General features: G+C 43.2%; 1 protein-coding gene across 1 annotated transcript in view; it reads right to left on the bottom strand.

Annotated features, from left to right (window-relative positions):
- The window catches only part of KCNU1 (potassium calcium-activated channel subfamily U member 1), a 344,169-nt gene that overhangs the window by 175,029 nt on the left and 149,006 nt on the right, over positions 1 to 20,134 (bottom strand). Inside the window, 11 exon segments of the mRNA XM_063358923.1 lie at positions 240 to 331; positions 334 to 374; positions 1,043 to 1,149; positions 3,342 to 3,476; positions 3,846 to 4,024; positions 8,237 to 8,314; positions 12,976 to 13,117; positions 13,602 to 13,709; positions 16,240 to 16,259; positions 16,262 to 16,335; positions 17,697 to 17,782. Of these exon segments, the coding sequence (XP_063214993.1) occupies positions 276 to 331; positions 334 to 374; positions 1,043 to 1,149; positions 3,342 to 3,476; positions 3,846 to 4,024; positions 8,237 to 8,314; positions 12,976 to 13,117; positions 13,602 to 13,709; positions 16,240 to 16,259; positions 16,262 to 16,335; positions 17,697 to 17,782 (1,026 nt within the window). The 3' untranslated portion in view covers positions 240 to 275.

The raw sequence follows: 20,134 nt of genomic DNA, 5'->3' as shown, positions 1-20,134 counted from the left end.
TTTTGCCCTTTGCCTTGCAGGGAGAGCATTTTACTCTCCAATATATGTTTGTTGTTAAAGCTGAACAATACTGTTTTCAGCAATAACCTCATGTTAATGTTTAGCCAAATTCAAACTGCCACCCCTAAGAAATAAGAACACAGCCAATTTCTTGTGGGGGTCTCCATAACTTGTACAATTTTTTATTTGCTGGGTATTTCACAATCCCTATAACTCTGGCTTGAAGATGTCTGTATTACCTGTTTTCTTGCTTGGTAACTGACTTCCATCCCACATCACACGTCATCAGTTGTGGCAATGTTGAATGGAACAACACAAAACTGCAGATCGTAGGCAGCATCTTCAAATCACTGTCAGGCCGAGCAACCACAAACCTGACAGAGCAGCAGCACGTGAAATTCAGACTGCTTTGTGAGGCCTTCAAACTGAGTGTCTGGGACAGCAAGAAAGCTGGAGGGGCTTTTTGCAGTGACTGATTGCATGTGCAGAATTCTTTGGAATGATGAGACAATATACATTTTACCTAGGAATGGGATACATATATTTTAAATGAAGCTAATTAGTCTCTGGAACAGCTGCTGAAAGATGTGATAAATTTTTTGATTGCTCAAAATCTTTAAATCAAGACTAAATGTCTCTCTAGGAGATCTGAAGCTCAAGCAATCACTGAAATCTTGAAATGGAAAGAATCGGTGAGTAGAACAGGTTAGATGAGAAAGTTCTCTCTGCCTGCAAACTCTCTGAAATCCCTGCCCTCAGCAGCATTACTAACTTCATGCTCCAGCAGCTCTCTAATGAAGAAGGCTCAATTGTAAAGATAAATCACATCTTAAGTGAACATAAGGGAATCTCATACAAGCGCCAGTAAGCACCATGTTCAGACCACACACCAGTTTGCCTCAAATGGCCTTAGCTGCCCAGAAGAATGTCTAAATCCAAGACAAAAATAAGTAATTCAGGTTGCTGATAACAGATGCCTAACTTCAAAGTCATGACTACTATCTTTTGACTTATGGTACAATTTAAGATAAAGTATACTTGCCTATTCTTGTACAGATTGGGCTCTTCCATCAGGCGGTAGAGCCTAAAGCAGAGTATCCCAAACAAGTCTAAAGCTCTGCAGTAAATGTCTCCAAAGGAATCCTCCTGCTAAAAAAGAAGCAAACTCGCTTTTATCTCAAAGGAACCAAAGCAGACAATTCAGCCCAATACTAAATCACTATTTAGCCAACTATCATCACTACCCGCTACTTTCAGTATCACAATATTTGGCAAGAAAGAAAGGAAATCTAAAAGTGTTTCCGCTGCCTGCAGTACATAAAATAACTTATTTTCCAGCCTTTCTCAAAAAGCTTTCCTACACAGAGCCACTTTGTGGAATCTGTCACCTGCATTTGCCTGAGTAAAGAAACTAAACAAGCTGCAGAGAAGGAATGGTGTTACTAAATCCATGCTGAACTCAAATCCGCTTAAGAACATCTGACCATATTGTCGGGCAAACGGGTATAATGCTGTTAGAGTAATTCTCAGTCTTTTAAAGTAAGGAGCGATAGTCCTGGGTTATCCAGGAGTGATACAGCTTCGGGGGAATCTGCACTTTACATATTTAACAGAAGCGTGCTGAGCTCTTTAACATATCATTGCTGTACTTTTTGACATCAAAAGGATTGCATTTCCATACTTGGATGAATTAATAGGATTTGCATGTCACCCTCATTCTGTACTTTCTTTGCTGAGTTACACTGCAGGAATTTGAAAGGCAGGGAAACTATAGAGGTGTGCATGTGTGCGCACTCAGGAAATAACACACTGCATTTAGAATGGGTCTTGAAGCTGACTTTAAAGGAGCAACATTTCTGTAATGTGCCCATGAGATGTTACCTTCTTCTGCAGTTGATGTTTGGTTACAGGTTCAGACAAGCGGATTTCCTGGGAACACCTCTGCACAAAAAGACAAGGCTGGAAACCTCCCAACACCACACAGTTGCCTAGTCCCACTGACTCCACGTCGCTACTAAACTTTTAAAGCTGGCCCAGCATAGCTCAGGAACCCACAGCTGCATCAGGAAGGGAATTCAGGGCTCATTAGAGTACCTGAGCCATAATGATTGTGCTCATTGAATTGTTTTCTGCCTATTGAGACCCCAAGAGTCACGTTGAAGCAGATGCCAGTTCTGCTTCAGGCTTCCAAGGGGTAACATTTCACTTTACAGACCACATTTTGCCATTCGGATTCTTCTGCCAGTCTTCTTTCAAGCTAAAAGAGCACTCCTGCTCCGAGCGCCTTGAGAAATTTCAACAGATATTCACGATAGCAAAAGGAGGTGATATTGGATTGCTGAAGGCTCCTTTCCCTCTTTCTTCTCTAGTTCACACATCTTTTCCCTGATACTGCAACTGCTAAGCAATATCATATTTCTCTCCGTCTTCACTGTATTTACAGAATGACCGAATCCAACCTAAGGTGCCCCTCTACTTTAAAGCAGAGTTGAGTGCTGATCATTCCTGGACAGACTTGGAATCTTACGCTTGACTGAAATTTTATCCTTTAAGACAGGTCATGCTATGTCTTGAGTTACTTTTACACTTGACACTAGCAGTCATTAATTACCATCTGGCTGATTGACATATCAGTGAGTAGCAGCAATATAATACTTTCCCTAACACTGAAGCCTTCTCAGAAAAGCGTAACTGGACTTGACACACTTATTTTGGACTGCTTATCCCTTGGAGAGATTTGTTTTGTATTTATTCAGTTTCTGTAAAACTGCCACCCAAGCACTATCCCCTTGGACATGAGCTGAGAGCAAGGCATGTGGAACTTGACTGCAGCATGGGGAATCGGGGTGAAGAGGAAGAAAGGGGCTTTCATTAAAAAGAGAAGGAACACATCATGCTTTCAAAAAGTAAATAAATCTTTTGTAGCCTGTCAATATTTTGGAGCTGGGAACGGGAGGAACTTAGAAAGACACTCAAAAAGTTTCTCCAAATAATTCTATGTGTATATCAACAACAGGGAGAGGTGCTGCTGATAGCACATATTGAGAGACATCTCTTTTGGAGCTGATTGCTGCCTTTTAGTGTATGGAACCCACTACCCCAAGAAATCAGAGAGGCCCACTGATTAGCAAATTGCTAAAATAGGAATAGACACGTATAATTCTCAGGGCACTGTGTAATTCATCACATCACCAATCTCTGCAACATTTCTTGTGCCTTTCTCTGACACACACGGCCTTGACCATTGTTAAGGTGAGATTAAGTGGGTTTACCCTGGCTGGTAATCACTTTGTTATGCATCGACGCCACTAAATATGACAGGACGTGATACATCTACTTACCATAGACAGAAGAGAATCCAAGAAGCTGCCTGAGAAGATAGCTCCTGCAGGGTCACCAGTGGCGGAAAGGTGATCTTGGTCTGGAATCTCAGAATTGCCGCTGGGAGCCAGATTAATAAACTGGGCGTTTGAAGACTATATCAGAAAAGCAAGGATAAAAGAGGAAACATCTTAGCAACAGAGACAAGCCATCCAGAATCAGAAACAAAAGTTAATAAATTCAGTTTGCCGTTCTGTGTCCAGCACTAGCCACAGCATGCAGTGTTAGCAAAGAGGAACAAAACGTTCAGTGCTGTTAACTGATTGTGCAATGGCAGACAATAGACACAAAGTCCTAAAACTAAGTTTTAAGGTATCAGATCATAATTAATTTACCTGCTTTGAAAAAGAATGGAATAATCTAATTTCTTCCCCTCATTTTCCTGACTTAACAGAAATATAATTACTAATTCTATTGGCTTAAATTGGGGTTACAAAGTCCCTTTTACAGCTGTCCTACTTTACAGGAATCTTCACTAGTTTCTCAACCTTATTCTTGCTGGCTGAGATAGTCATGCAGAATTCCCCCTTAACTTTCTTTTCTGTTTTCAGGGAACTGGCTAAGCACACCCAGGCAAAGGTCCCTGCTGTGCTACTGAACACGCTGGGTATGTCCTGGCACTCCAGCACCACCAGTAAGAATGCTGAGGAATGACAGCAGCACAGCAGGAGACTGAAAGGAATTGAGCTCAAGAACCCATATCTTCCCATTAAAAAACAGAGAGCGAGCACAACTAACTCTATGTGAGTAATGACTGATTTCTATTATGTCCCCTTGGGTCAGGAAGCGTTTCAGTGCATCATTTTTAAAGATGACTAAAACTAGCCAGAATCACAATACTATTAATGTCTCCTGTTGTCTTGCAGTGGTGGTGTCATCCTTCAGCCATGTGTTCTCAGTACAGATATTTCACCCACCCTGGATTTTCGAGTTGGCCCTGCATCTGGCATTAATCAGTATGACTCCACTGACTAGCTTGTACAGTCTGGGTATGAAAAGCATGGCCTCGCAGCCACAATAAGGGATACAGTTTATTTCTCCTCGCCATTCTGCTTCTCCTTTATATAATTGCAGGATTCTTATTTCTTTACAGACCACGCTGCTGTTTCTCAGATCTCTGTCTCCTTATGGTAAGGGTTTCTAGAATTGATTGTTTCCAAGGAATAACCATTTATAAACACGCCTCTGAGCCCACTGACCAGCTCACAAGTTCAGAACCTGCTTGACACGTTGGACTGTGCTCACCTTGGTGGATCTGAGCCTGCAGAAACCCCATGCAAAGCTTGCTGTTTAAGGGGCCTCACATCAGCCTCATGCAAAGGGGCCAGTTTAGCATTTCTTCTTTTTCTGTGTTTCTCACCATTGGGCAAGGAAAGCAGCAGTGTGTAAGAGCAGAGGGACAACACAGAACTCTCCTGCTCCTCAAGGCAAAAGCCCCCTTTAGAGTGCAGCCCCTGACTACGTGCCATTACCTCCGCAGGTGCCACACACCCTTGGGACCAGGGATTTCAGCTGAAGGTACGAAGGGTCTTAGCTTCTCTTATGGCAGGTTTTGAGCAGCCACAGTGCTAGCAATGTGTATCCTATTGCTGGCTTTGGTGTGTTAAGACACGCCAATGACACAGATGGCCCTTGGCCAGCACTCAGTGTGCTGTGAAATAAGAAATTGCCTGAAATGAGCAAAGCCCTTACAACTTAAGGCACATTAGTACTACCCTTCTCAGCTTGTTTCTAGAGATAGGCACAAAAGTGAGCATTTGTCTAGATCAAGGTCTACCAGAGGGACTTACAGGAAGCTTATTCAACGACAAGAAAGCTCCAGCTGTTTTTGTTTAGCTGTTTTGTGCTTCCAGGTTTTAAATTCTTGGGGTTATTTTGCTTCCTAGCCCTTCCCTGTAACTCAACATATTTCTACGCTGTTCAAGACTACAGCAGGGGCAGGCATCCATGTGCTAAGGGACTGGGCTCGATTCATTATTTTGTCAAAGATCTGACATGACTAAAATCCAAGTCATGTCAACAGATTGCAGATGTTTTCCCCTCCACTGACACACCACATCCTGTAGGGAAATCACAGGGGTGCAATGCCTGTCTGAAGATGTTAGCTTGACTGCACAATATCTTCTCAGAGGAGCTGGGCCTCAGTAGCCAGCTCAAAACATTTCTGAGACTTTTGGACCCAGCAGAAATAAAAGCCTAAACCACAGCACAAGATATCTAAATATCACTCTGGGAAATTCAAGAGTTCTGGAATAACTCAGAAGGAGGCAACATTATCTTATCGTTATTTTCTGCGTCTTTTTTTTGCAGTAGCTCCTCAGTGTTTCAGTCTAAGGAGCACACAGGACTGAACAGCCCACTGAGGTGCTTAACGACTTCTGGGACGCAGCTCATCGGGCGCATGTTCTGACTAAGCAGTACACCAGAGCTTCATACAGATAAGATACTGCCAGTGCCCGTGACAGGCAAAGGCTGCTCACTAGCCCTGTTCCAGCTGCAAACCTCGTGAGGACTGGAAAGCAAGGACCCCACATGTGCTGAGTCCACACATCATTTTCAAGCATTGCATCAAAAAGAAAGAAAGAAAAAAATAAAAGCCTGAGTGAGTCAGGGGCCAGTCATGATGTCTAGCAACATGCTATACTAATTCGATGGGTACATTCTTACATCAGCACTTCAAATGCAGTTACACATTTGTGTCCCTGGGGAGTGGCAGCCCAGCCACACCACTCTGGTGTGACACTGACTGCTACGTCACTAGTAATTGATTAATCGGCGCACATGTTCTAATTAACAGATCCAGTTTGTGACCATGAGGAGATGAAGACAAAGACAGCCAAGAGCAGCATACAAGAACTCCATGGGTTACTTCAGACATAGGCCTTTGACACCATCCCCCCACAGCATTCTCCTGGAGAAGCTGGCGAATCATGGCACAGACGAGCGTACTCTTTGCTGGGTTAAAACTGGCTGGATGGCCGTGCCCAGAGAGTTGTGATTAATGGGGTGAAATCCTCTTGGCGGCCGGTCACCAGTGGTGTCCCTCAGGGCTCAGTTTTGGGGCCGGTTTTGTTTAATATCTTTATCAATGATCTGGATGAGGGGATTGAGTGCACCCTCAGTAAGTTTGCAGATGACACCAAACTGGGTGGGAGTGTTGATCTGCTTGAGGGTAGGAAGGCTCTGCAGAGGGACCTGGACAGGGTGGATCCATGGGCCAAGGCCAACTGTAGGAGGTTTAATAAGGCCAAGTGCTGGGTCCTGCATTTCGGTCACAACAACCCCAAGCAACGCTACTGGCTTGGGGAAGAGAAAAAGCTGCCCAGCAGAAAAGGACCTGGGGGTGCTGGTGGACGGCCAGCTTGACATGAGCCAGCAGTGTGCCCAGGTGGCCAAAAAGGCCAACAGCATCCTAGCCTGTATCAGCAATAGCGTGGCCAGCAGGAGCAGGGAAGTGATGGTCCCTCTGTACCGGGCACTGGTGAGGCCTCACCTCGAGTGCTGTGTTCAGTTCTGGGCCCCTCTGTACAAGAGGGACATTGAGGTGCTGGAGCGTGTCCAGAGGAGAGCGACCAGGCTGGTGAGGCATCTGGAGACCAGGGCATATGAGGAGAGGCTGAGGGAGCTGGGCATGTTTAGCTTGGAGAAGAGGAGGCTGAGGGGAGACTTCATCGCCCTCTACAACTCCCTGAAAGGAGGGTGTAGAGAGGTGGGTGTTGGCCTCTTCTCCCAGGTTAATAATGACAGGACCAGAGGAAATGGTCTGAAGTTGCGGCAGGGGAGGTTTAGATTAGATATTAGGAAGAATTACTTTACTGAAAGAGTGGTCAGGCACTGGAACAGGCTGCCCAAGAAGGTGGTTGAGTTACCATCCCTAGAGGTATTTAAGAAACATGTAGATTTGGCACTTCAGGACAGAGATTGTAGGGGGGGTTGGTTTTTTTTGGTGTGTGTATGGTTGGACTCGATGATCTCAAAGGTCCTTTCCAACCATGAAGATTCTATGATTCTATGACATGAATGCAGGCTAGAGAGGCTGAGCCTTGTGGGCTCAGGGGTGTGCTGGTCTCTGGAGCAGAACGCCCGTGCTCTCTGGCCACTGTGGCATGTGCAGGGACCCAGCCAGGCAGCGCACCCCAGGCGGTCGCTGCGCAGTGCCTTGTACTGCAGATGGTTTGGAACAGACTCTGTCCTTTCACAGCCACTTATACAAGCGAGGAAGCCTGCAGCTACCCGCCTGTAATCCAGAAGAGGAGAGAACCATCACCAGTGTTTCAGAAAGACAAAGGGTGGAACATACAGAATTAGGCCTCGCTTCACCCCATTTCATTGTGGGATGAAAACCCAGCATACAGTCTCACTCAGTGCTCTTCAAATATCATCAGAGAGAGGAAAGCATGGCCAAAGGACAAGTTAGATTTCATCTGGGCAGAACTGCCTCTTTCTCCAATAAAAATAAGGGTAAACCAGGCAAATACACTTCTGATTTATCAACCTTAGTGAAATATGTTAGGATAGGTGGCATGAATGCAGGCCACGGGAGTAGAACTCAGATTGCCTGAGATCCAGTCCAGTAGAAAAAAACCTAAGGACATTATCTGTCTCCTAAACGGATGCTTTGGAGTTTGGCTACACATGGAGACCTTTGTAACACTTTGTTATATTTATTCTCCTGATAAACCATCCTGACTCGTTCAAAGCCAGTGAATTAACATCTAAGTCAAACCTTTTAATGTTCCTTGGACATGTAGTGCTTGTCGCGTTCTGCCTGTGAATTCTAAAAAGGGCCTGGGGTAAATAAATAATGCAGCATGCATATTGCTTCTGTGAAATTTGTTCTTAAAGAATAACTTACTCAGCTCTGTAGTGATGGGGATCCTTTTATAACATGGCTGTGATTGATTCCCCAATGCTCTTGCTCTGAAAACAGCATCTGTAGAAACAGTCAATAGCAACATGAGGAGAGAGGGAAGTTAGTAGAAACAGAAAGGCAGGGAGAAAGAAAAGGAAAGAAACCAAGGCACAATGGTTCAGATGGACAAATGCAGGAAATCTCATACCTATGCCTAAAAATAATGTCATTGTCATGCAAAAATCCCAAAGCGTTTCCTATATTTAGAAAGTTTCTTGCCTTGGTTTGCTTTTCCAAGGCTCACTTTATTCACTCAGAGCTTCAAAGGATTAAAAAAGAAAAGCTCTCCTGGGAGCTGCTTATTGACATCATAACTAAAATATAATTACCCTCTGTGGAGCAGCAGTGCTGGTTACAGTGTTGTTTGGCGCAAAGCCCCCACTAAGCCAATTTGCGGTCAGAGGGCTTTTGGGGTGGGGGGGAGGTGTTTTTTCCTTCCCCTTCAAGAAAGCTGTACATAAATAGATGGGACGTGCTGTAGGAATGAAAGCAAAAGCAGATACCATTTTTTTTTTTTTTAAAACCTGGCAACCAAAAAGACTTAGAGAAATCCAGAAGTTCCTAGAAGCATGTGTCCTTATTTCCTTCCAGTTCGCACCAGCTAGCTCATTTAGTAGAATCAGTACCAATTTGAAGTCTGCTTTCTGTGTTCTGATCACATCCAATCTTGTCTCCCTTACCATTATGTCTAAATTTGTCCTTTGCTACCTAGCACAGCATCTGGGTAACCAAGTATTAATAATACTACCTACTGCACAAGACAGTATCAAAGGCTAAACTCCACTAAAGATTTTGCTAGAAATGGAACTTCTTCCAGTTCAGATACTGTATAATGGATCCTCTCTGCTCGGAGGAGCACGTGAACGTTGGAGATCAGAGCCCCTAACGGGTTCCTAGATAGACAGCGGCTCTAATTAACCACCTCTGAGGTTAGGCGATGGACTGCCAAAAACCTCATTAGAGATGTCAGGCATCACAATCCCTCAAAACAGCAGAAAAAGGCCTTCCCAAGTATAGCAAGGCATGTCTGAGTGCACGCTAGTGGCAGCAACTGAATGCCTGAAATGAATCATTGCCTTTATTGTACCCTTCCATGTACTGAACTGGCTGATTTGAATGTGTGTCTGATCATTGCGGGCATAACTTTTTCTTATGTCAATATTTTTGCTATGAAACAGTACACAGCGCTCTACCTGAAATCTCACAAACTGGCAGGGTGCTATTACAAAAGATTACTTAATTGCAGATTACTACTGTACATTTGAATTTCAGTATCTTATTAAGTTGTCAGATTTAATTACCATTATATGTTTAGATTATGCCACAGATTATTTAGTTCGGTACCCAGGTTTGCCAACCTGTTTGCTTTGTGACATGACAGGGTGATAATTACAGCATTACTGGAAAACCTAAAATTTTTCCATGGGAAAGACTAGAAGTCCTTGTCATCAGCATTGACCCTAGTAAATGCTCATTCTTGCAAATGTAAGTAATGTTTACCTCTGTGTGGGTCTGGTTCTCTAAAACCTGCTTAATTCTCCACCCCACGAGAGAGAGGTAATGGGCAAAACAGGCCTGGGTTTGTTGGGTGTGAAATGCCCACAGCGAAATCCAGAACCACAGGAAATCCAGAACCCACAGGCCCAGGGAGGTTGTGGAGTCCCCTCCTCTGGAGATTTTCAAGACTCGCCTGGATGCAGTCCTGAGGGATGTGCTTTAGGCAATCCTGCTCTAACAGGGGAGTTGGACTAGATGATCTCTAGAGGTCCCTTCCAACTCTGAAGATTCCGTGATTCCATGAAATGCAATTGATTTGGGCTTTGTCACAGCCTCCAAAGTGAGCCTATGCCTGCTGCAATGCTTACCAACGCACCTCGACTGTTAAGGGGGTGCAGGGCCTTTCATCCAAATAACTATTTTCCACTATGGTTAGGATACAAAATGCTATAGCTTTGTCTACAGCATCAAAGCTGGGGATGAGAAGGGACTTGGATGGGTAAGGTAGCCAAGTCCCATCAGCAACGGCAGCTACTAAATGAGAAACATCAGCCGCTGTCTTTTCTTTTTAAATCAGGTAATAGTTGCCTAATCATCTTGCTTTAGAAAACTCTCACAACTATTCTTCTGTCTTTTCCTACCTGTTACTAACATTAATTGAGGACATGCTTCTTGGATCCAAATTTTGAATGCAACTTTACCCTTTGCCTTCAAAACATTAGATCATGACCCAGAGGACTGCCGTGCTTTTTGGATCTCCCCTATATGCATTAGTTTCCGCTGTCCATTTTCCTTTCCTTCACAACTCCTCCTAGACATTTCTCCTACAAATAGGAAGGATTTTCCTGAACATGCTGATCTTGCAATTTTGCAGCTGAAGGCACCCACTGGCACATGTACCACACTGGTGGAAAATGCCGATTTCACTGGTACACTGTAATTAACTACTGCAGCGGTGACCCAACACCAAGTTCTGACCAGCACGGGCACAGCCTGGCTACATTACTAGCATTTGCTGTTCTTATTGCTTCCTACCAAACTTGACAGCTACCAAGTCTGGAAAATTTCTTGATACTCTCTGTACTGTTGGGTCTTTTCTAGCTGAATCTGTCTTCCATGCTCTTATATAACTTAAATAAGGCCAGTGGCCCTACTCTCACTCCTTGTGCCCACAAAGAAAAAATTATATTCTGATAAAAGCCAGCTTGTATCTCTCTTTTCCCTGAAACTTTCCTCATTTTCTGACCCCCATGAACTATTTCACCTGAAGGCCATCCAGTCCATTGGGACCAGCTAAGATGAGCTGATTTTATGAGTGAAAACTTTGTCTTCTCAGAGATAAATTCCTATAAAATAAGAATGGCGAGAGGGAGAGCAGAGACTGGAACAGTGGGAGTAGGGACACGTACATTCTGTTTCCACTTGGGGCACCTTGATCCAAAACTTGGTCACAACAACCTATGAGTACACATTCGTAATGCATCTGAAGACCTTCAGAGGCAAAGACCTTAAATAGTGTGAGACATAGCCTTAATCTTGCGGTTGTATCTGAAAAAGCTTCTGGTATGAGAATCCTAACCTAAGATTTGGTTCCTGTCATTCTAAATAATGACAGAACAAAGAAGAAAATGGGCTGGCTTTTGTATCGACTCACCTAACGAGCCTATGAGGAGAGCGTGCTTATTTTCACACTAGCAGATTTAATGGCTGACTTGAGGAAGAAATGAAAACTTGTGTCTTAGCCTTATTTTGCAGATATATCTTTATTCATTGACGATGATATCCTGTAACTGAACACTGCTTTTCTGTCTGCAGAAAACACTGCAGTGATGGTGATGTGGTGACGGTTCTGACGATGATACACCTGGTAAATTGCCTAACCAGCCATGCCTCCGCTGAGCCAACCGATCACACCTGAGGTCTTCTGCTGGAAGGAGACAAAACAAGCCAAAAGCCACCACCCCAAAGAGAAACAAGTAAATATGAACTCTGCAAGGCAGCTGGGGAGGGTTTTGATGAACAGATGCTCACATCTCTTTTCCATACACACATTGTAGTTCAGAATTCTGCACTCCATGTACTACAATTTTAAGTGATAAAGCAAAAAATGCTGGAGGGGAGTAGGACAGTGATTGATAGGATGAAATATCCTTTTTGCTCTGAGTCTCTCTCTTTTCCATATATAGGTATAAAGATGCAGTAGGTACAGTATTTGTACCTGTCACTATAGATGGAAATACATAAATTACATATAAAAGCACATACTATTTACTTTCTTTCTATATACAATCAATAGTTTCATACATCTTTATATTTATGTAGCAGTAAATACATTAGATAAAAGTAATCTGTTCAAGTCACAATTACCTCTTACTCAAATATACTTAATAAATAATTTGTCTTCTGTTCCGATTGTATACACTGTATATTGATATTTTTTTCTCTAGTTATTATTAAAAAAACCCTGTCTCTGCCTCACTCTAATTTTTTCTTTGGCACAGTGATTGTTTTAAAAGCCTAGAATGATAATAAAGTATAAGGAAAACACTTAGGAGAGCCATCCATTTCTCAGCCCATCTTCAGTTAATTAATACTCCACATTCTCAAGAGAAGGACAAATCTCAGCTCCTTCGCCAAATTAAGGGAGGAAGAGACGCAATAAATACTCCACTGGGCTGAAGCCGTTTTTGCTTCCATTGCAGTTCTGAGCTGCAAGCTCTGTTTGTCGGGAACAGAGCACCCACCCTCTCAAGCCTCAAGGGAAAGGTGTTATTTTTCTCTTTTTGAAGGATGGAAGGGGCCTCCACTCACACGTGCTTTTGCAAATAATACAGCAGTTACCAACACTGGTTGCCATTTACCCTCCAGCCATGGTGTCTTTACTGGAAACCCTGAAGCACTCAGAATTTGCAGAACTGGCATATTTGCAGGAGCAGTGCTGGCTTATCACTCCTTCCTTCCCTTACCTGTAGCTACAGAAACTGGACTAGGCTGTGCAGCCGGCTATGCTAAAATGGACTTTGGATCCTTTTTAACTTACATATTTATATTTGCGAAACACAGGCTATGGCTCAGACTAGTGACCTTTCCATTCTTCCCTCCTTTAGCTCCCATTTTTGTCGCATCATCATGCTCACAGGCAAAAGGAAGCATGCTTACCTTGCGGGGCTGAGCTGGACTGGATCAGATGTTCAGCGTGGTAAGGATGCTTTCCGTGCCCCCCAGGGAAGGACTGCTTGAAGCAGTGGTGTTGAAAGACAGAATGGCACACGCAGCACAATCCTGGACATTAACTGCCCTCAGACCTCCACAAGAGAGCGCACTGCCCTGATAAAACCAAAGAAACAGTGATTTCACAATGAAATAGTGATGAGAAGAAACCTCAGAAAGTTGAACACTAAGGATCTTTAATGGTGGAGGGTGAACATTAAATTTGTTTCAATCTCAGCTGGCACAAATGCATTCTGGAAACATCTCCGAAGTTTGAGCAACTTTGGAAATGGGGAAGTGTCCAATAAACTGCAAGTCTAGACCTGTGAATTTTATTCTCTGACCGAGGATTAGTGCTCAGTGCTTCTGCAGGAAACCAGAGGGTACCAAGACTCCCCCAGACGAATAACAAATATTTAAGAAGGGAAAGTTTTTCAACAACAGCTTGGATTCAAGCTCAAGTCTAGAGCCTGAGATAATTTTGGTCCTTTTTGAATCTGAATTGTGCTATCACCAAGAAGTTTAAAAATGTATTTAGAAATGTGCATGAGAACTACAGAAAGGAAGGAAAAGGGAAAGAGAATATGCAAAAAATTCTTACTGAGAATAACCACAGCTTTGGGAAGTTCTGAAAAAATTTCCATTCTCTTTGCAGATATTCCAAAGACCCGAGAAAAACAATGTCTTTCAAGTCATGGTAAATGAAGTCCTGCAGCCCAGTCAGTGGTGATTGCATCACCAAAGATGCAGCCCAAATGTGATCTTGAAAGTTCAGTGCTGCTTGGTCCTTGCAACTCTAAATTTAAATCAGAATTCTGCTAAACCAGCTACTAGGTTTATTTTTGATTTTTCTCTTCAGTTAGAAAGACTTAAGCCATTTCTTAGCTGTGTAACATCTATGGGTAGAATGAGACTATATATAAAACAAAGTATCTCCCCTTAAGTATTTGGATTTCATGTGTATCCTACAGCAATAAAAGAGTCATATGTTGGCATAAAACATCAAAAATGTAGAACGAGGCAACAATACTAGTTTAATGCCAGAAGCTTAATAACGACTTCGGCATGGTCTTTTTTTCCTGGCTAATTGATCATGTTTCTCAAATGAGCTAATTATTCTGTGAAACATACCAGGGAGCAGGTATCGCTTGGTGTGGTGCCTCATGGTTGGTAGGTGGGATGGCCCAGGTGGCCAACCAGCCTTGTCAGAGCCCTTGCATTAATGGCCAACCAGCCAACCAGGAGCCGTGGGGTCAGTATATCCCTGCAATCTTCACTCCTTGGCAGTTTTTTTCCAGAGAGAAACAAGGGACTTTGTCAGCAAGAAGTTTCCTGATGAGAGATTAGAATCATAACCAAATTAAATGATTGTCTCTAACTAATTAGATTAGTTTAAATTGAATAATGAAACCTTTAGCTGTATTTAATGTAACATGCCTGAAGTCCAACGATTAGTCTGTTGAATGAAGCTAAACAATTAAAAACACAATCTATTTTATAGCTTATTTTATAGGAACAATTGGAAAAACTATTACTGCTGAAATCTGCAGAGGAAATGCACAATTACAAGACTAAGAGGAGCAGTCAGTATAGTAAATTAGCAGCAGGGACAGGTGAGCCATTCTGAAGACACTAAGGAAAGACTAAGGCCTTCCTACCAACCTGGGGCCAAGACCTGGCCATACCTGACATTTATTATATATTACTGAAGTCAAGGGAAAAAAAATGCATTAATTCTCAAAATCTGTGCCGTATTAGACCTATGGTTAATTATTTTTTTAAAAATATTTAATAATGTATACCTTATGTAAAAGTCAGAGGACTACATTTTGATATGTGTTTGGATGCCCCGTGTTTTGCATGGACATCAAGGAGGAGCTTCCATAAGGTATATCCATCTAGCTGTCCATGGCTTCCAAACAGAAGGAAATGCTGAAGTGTTATGACAAATCCCATGGGAGTATAATTGCACCTTTCAGCACATAAACAACTTCTAAGTTATAGCTTTTAAAAACCTAAAGCGCAGTCTGGGACTTTGTCAAGCACCCAACTCACTCCCAAAAATGCACCTTAGACTCCCAGGCCTTTGAGGGCTTGCCTGTCCCAGAAATGCGACTGCAAAGGAAGACACTGCAGGAACATGAAGTGCAATAGCTATTATGCACTAATTTCCTTTGTGGACATTCTTAATCCTCATAAAGAGCCCCTTGCACAGACTAGCTTAGCTACACAAAAACACTCAGTACAAAACCAAAGTGGCACATGGGGAATTAGGACACACTAGCAGTTGTAAGCTTTTTCCTCATGTAAACCTGTCTGTAAGATCTTTTCAAAACACTACCCTTCAATTCACAGAGCTGAGCTTCCAGTCCTATTGGGATATTTGCCCATTTGTAATGACTAATCCTATTTTGGAGGTTGCTGGGCAATAGGGTCCTTTTATTTGCTTGGAAGGAAGCTGCAGCATTTCAAGCAGCATGAATTCCAGCCTGCTACAAGTCTCCCAGCTGGCAGAACAGCTTGAACATTCTGTATTTTTGATGAAATCTTTGATCACCTCATTGCAAGATTTGGTTGCCTACTCTCAGCTCTCTGGCAGCTCTGAGTACAACCTGCCATTTCTAGATGGGATTTGTTCTTTTACGGATTAGACACATTAAATAAATAAACCAAACTGTCTTAAAGATATCCAGATCAATAATGTCACAGACACAGGGGTCTGGAAACTCAACATACACATTTTAAAATAAAATAAATGTCAATCAGACCTTCCTTTGTCCACCTGCTGAGATCCTCTCCTGAGGAGACAGGGTGCCTGCCCTACTTTAGATGAACACGGAAGGCATTACTGATCCCTTGTTACCTTGGAGATGTTTCTCTGTTCCCAGGTTACCACCTAAATTACAAGGGAATATGGCCATGGAATGAGCCTTCAAGCTCCCACCACTGCAACAGAGTCTCTACATGACCCTGGTCAAGATACTTTATCTGCAAAATATCCTGAAAAAGGGGGTAATGGTAAACCTTCAGTCTCTCTCTTCCAGGGCGGGGTCTGTCTCTTACCTTTGTATATGAAATCAAAGTTAGAAATTGGCTAAGATAACACTGCAAAATAAACAGAGTAAACTAGAGAGTGATGTGCCCTCCACCCAGATCAATGCATTGAAGCTCCAGCTTATCCTGAGGAGAATAAGGAGGAAGACAGGTGAGGATCCCAAAAGCAAATACCCCACACCTACCAGAAGAGCCTCCTGCAGTGAAGAGCATCACACCAGTGGAACATTCCTGTTGCATTTAGGATGACTCTGCTGTTCTCTCCTTGGCTGTCAAACCCCCTAAAACAGAGAGAAAGACAGAACAACCTCTCAGCAGTGGTAGCTACAGTTCACCCAAGCTGAGATCACATCTCCAGCTGCTGCTGCAATGCCCTCTTCATCTACATCATAGCTTTCATGGCTCACACTAGCAAGGAAGAGTTAGGATGTACGAATCACATGCTAACCGTGTCAATACAGGGGGAAAAGTGTTGTGTGGAGAAGAAATTCCTTTGTCAATGTCAGCTGAGTGAGACAAACATAAGGAAAAACATACTGCAGAGTGCTTCCTTGAATTATTGTATTAGTTGTGATGTTTATAGCTGTTTGGACTTGGTCCCTAGGATTATTTTAAATAATGAGTTCTTCAGTAGGGACATTCATTGAAGCAATATTTATATAAACATGGTCTTGATTAAGAGCAAAAAGAAGTCAGCAGGAATTTTTCCCTTGTCTACAGGGACTTTAAATTAGGCCCATATTGCAGGATATTCTTAGAGGCAAATTTCAGATACGTAGCTGTGTTTGTGAGCATTGTGTTAGTTCAGAAGCAGCAACAAGACCACGTGAAACAAAAGCCATTCAATCAGATGCTGCTCTGAACACCAAACTGCTTCAAAGGACTGCTCCAGAAGAGGACTGCTGGTGACCCTGCTCTGGCAGGGGGTTGGACTAGACGATCTCCAGAGGCCCCTTCCAACCCCTGCCATTCCGTGATTCTGTAAGTCATGCACAGTTGCAGCAGGGAGTTTCACAGGTATACAGCAGGTTGCATGAAGCATTTTTTTTTTTATCAGCTTTGAATTACCCACCCTTCAGCAGAATGAAAGGTAATTTTGCATCTCTGACAGGGAGACGCTTCAAACTGGCTCTCCTGAATTTAGCAAGCTAAATTGGTACGAAACTGGAGGGAAAGGGGAGCAGTACCCATCTAAGTCTCTGCAGTGTCTCTACACAGCCCTGTGCTACCTGCAAGCAATTGCATCCATTATCCTTGCGTCTCCTCCTCAGATAACGAATCCTTAGGCCGGTGATTAAATGGTATTTTGGCAAGTTAGAGACTGTCTTCTCACAAGCTCCCCTACTTGACTCAGATTTACCAATCAATCAATGCGTACAGCTCTATCATAATAAAGCCATCATCTATATACACAACCTGTCAGAAATGACAACTCCTCATTCTAATATTATGGGAAATATATACGCCTTGGAGAACACCTGTTGGATCCCTAAACTGGGAGATAGAGGGAAAAGACAGCAGGAAACCCACTTCATCATGATGGCATCCACCTTGCCAAAGCCAAGCACGTTCTGACTTAACAAGCCGTTCTTTAGTTAAGGGTTCCTTCTGCCATACACTCTGCAAATTACATGATTCTTACGGAAATCTGATTTTCCTGAGAGACTCGTAAATCATCCTGCACTGGACTCTGAGGAGCTTGAGGATGAGGGCACTGGAACTGACATGCTGTAGTACCCGACAGAGACAGAAATAGTCCCTGATTGAGCTACAGTCACTCACTACAACCATTAGCAGGTAATCTGGGTCACAAATTGACTGTGCTGTGGGTGCAGAGTTATCCCTGTTGTCTCTGCACAAGTCTGGAAAGAAAACAGTTGCATTCACATGAGGCTGTGCATTGCCATGCCCGTGTTACCTCTCTTTATCACATTCTTATTTGAGATCCTTACCACCTACACTGCACTGAAGAGAATATCAAAAAAGCACAAGACCACGTTACCAAAGACCATCCAAGTGGAGCTGACCTACAAAAGCACGGGTACTTCGGACTGGGGCATTTCTGAAATGTGGTCCTTGGGCTGAACATTTGAAAATACTGTTCCACAGTGTCAGGTGCATAAGCCACTGGTGTAATCAGCCTGTGCCCAACACGCTGATGAGCTGAGTCTATTACAACAATAGCCCACCATTAAACTCAGAAAAATTTGGTTTTATACTGCAAATAACTCCAGTTCAATATCTCATGTATCATCCAAAATGGCAGTTCAGTCCAATGTACCAGAGCTGAACTGAGAGTGCTATGAGGTAAAACATTTATTTTTTGCCTGTTTCCACTGCCACAACCTAACATAAGCCAGTCACTCATGTTTCCATGAATCAAAGTAGATAATGTAGCTCTCAGCTACACCAGAAGATGGTCAGACACATCCAAGATGTTTCAAACTTCCTTTGAGGACTAACATAAGTGATTAACAGTTGTCTATAGCATTAGAAGGCAGGGAGTGGAAGTCCTTTTATCAAATTGTTAGCTGCCAACAATTTCCCACTGACAAGCTATCTTTAAATTCTTCATAATGCCTTTGCAAAGCCCTAAAGCTTTGTCGAATCCCTCGCCTGCCGTCTTCCGACATCAGCTCTTCCACTCCCTGTCGTGGGAAAACATGGCTACAATGAGTCTTAACATCATGAGTACGCTTCGAGGTCTGTGCTCATTTGGTTTGCCTTCTATGCTCTAAGTACAGAATAGCAGCAAATCCTCAGGAATCACAGCTTATTTCTGTGTCCTAAATTTTGCCCAGAGAGAGAGAAACGCTTCTACAAGCCTACTCCACAAAGCACCTGAGGACAAGCAAGGCCTGGAAGAGTTGTAGAGAAACCTACACACATGAGAAATCTGTGCGCAGAAGTCTGCGGAGTGAAAGCCCCCTGAGTACTGCGCGACGCAGGCAGGTTGCTCCAGCAGCCGGATCTGGAAAGCCCCAGCCCACCAGCACAAATGCCCCGATGGCCTCCCCTACCTCTGTGCCACAGCCTTGGGATGATTTCACACTTGGCATGTGGGCTGTTCGGTTCACATCCCATTTGGGAATCCTCTTACTGTTTTTTTGAATCGCTCCCAGATCCACACATATGCTAACCTTTTCCTTTAGGGAGGAATGGAGTTTCACACACACAATGAAAATTGCCTGTGAAGGCTGCTGCAAAGCCCCTTTTCTCACTCCCAGGCCCACACGGTGAGAATATGGTGCTTGTCTGGACTTGGCTTGTTCATCATCATGGATTATATCGCTCCAATCACGATGCATCAAAGCGCTTTCCCTGCCCCACAAGGAACTACCAGGCTTAATTAATTGACACAGAGGTATTATGCGTCATTGCAAAATGTTATAGTTTAGAGTATTCCATCCAATAATTAACAAATACATCAGGCAACAAGTAAAACCAATCTTAAAATGAGTAGTTAAATTTTTCTTAATTACATCCACTGAACCAAATCTGCCCCTAAGCAATGCACATGTAATCCCAGTGAAGTCAGTGTGGTTGTACAGAATACACTAAAATAAAAATCATCTGTAGTTATCATCTATATTGCAGCAATACTTACAGTCTCCCACTAAGTTTAGGGACTCCAGTGTTATTTAGAGCTGTAAACCCGAGCAACAATAAAGGTAAACTAAGTTGAACTGAGAAAACACCACAGAAAGAGCCGTGTAGCATTGGGACTCACAGAACACACAAACGGAAGGGCTGAAGCTGAGCCTAACAGACATTGTCCAGCACCACATCTGAAAGTGGAGCCAAGATCCTCTAATAACAGGACTCCAGGTGACGATGCCTTAGGAAGTACCCCCAATACCTGCGTGGCAAAGTCTGAAGAGTTGGCAGTATGGGAGAACTTCAGAATGCATCGGGATGACTGGACTGAAGGGTCTGAACGTTGAGCTCCCTGCGTTAGGGTCTATCGCACTAAAGAAACCTCGGAGTGACAGCTAAGAAAAGACACCTTCTGCTTTTGTTATCTGCTCTCCACTTCTGCATCCAACCTCCATCCAAATCACCTCCCTCAGTTAACACTTT

The sequence above is a fragment of the Chroicocephalus ridibundus genome, chromosome 23, assembly GCF_963924245.1.
Source record: "Chroicocephalus ridibundus chromosome 23, bChrRid1.1, whole genome shotgun sequence".
NCBI classification, from domain to species: Eukaryota; Metazoa; Chordata; class Aves; order Charadriiformes; family Laridae; genus Chroicocephalus; species Chroicocephalus ridibundus.
Note: the sequence above shows the minus strand (reverse complement) of the source record. Positions and strands in the feature narration are given on the sequence as shown.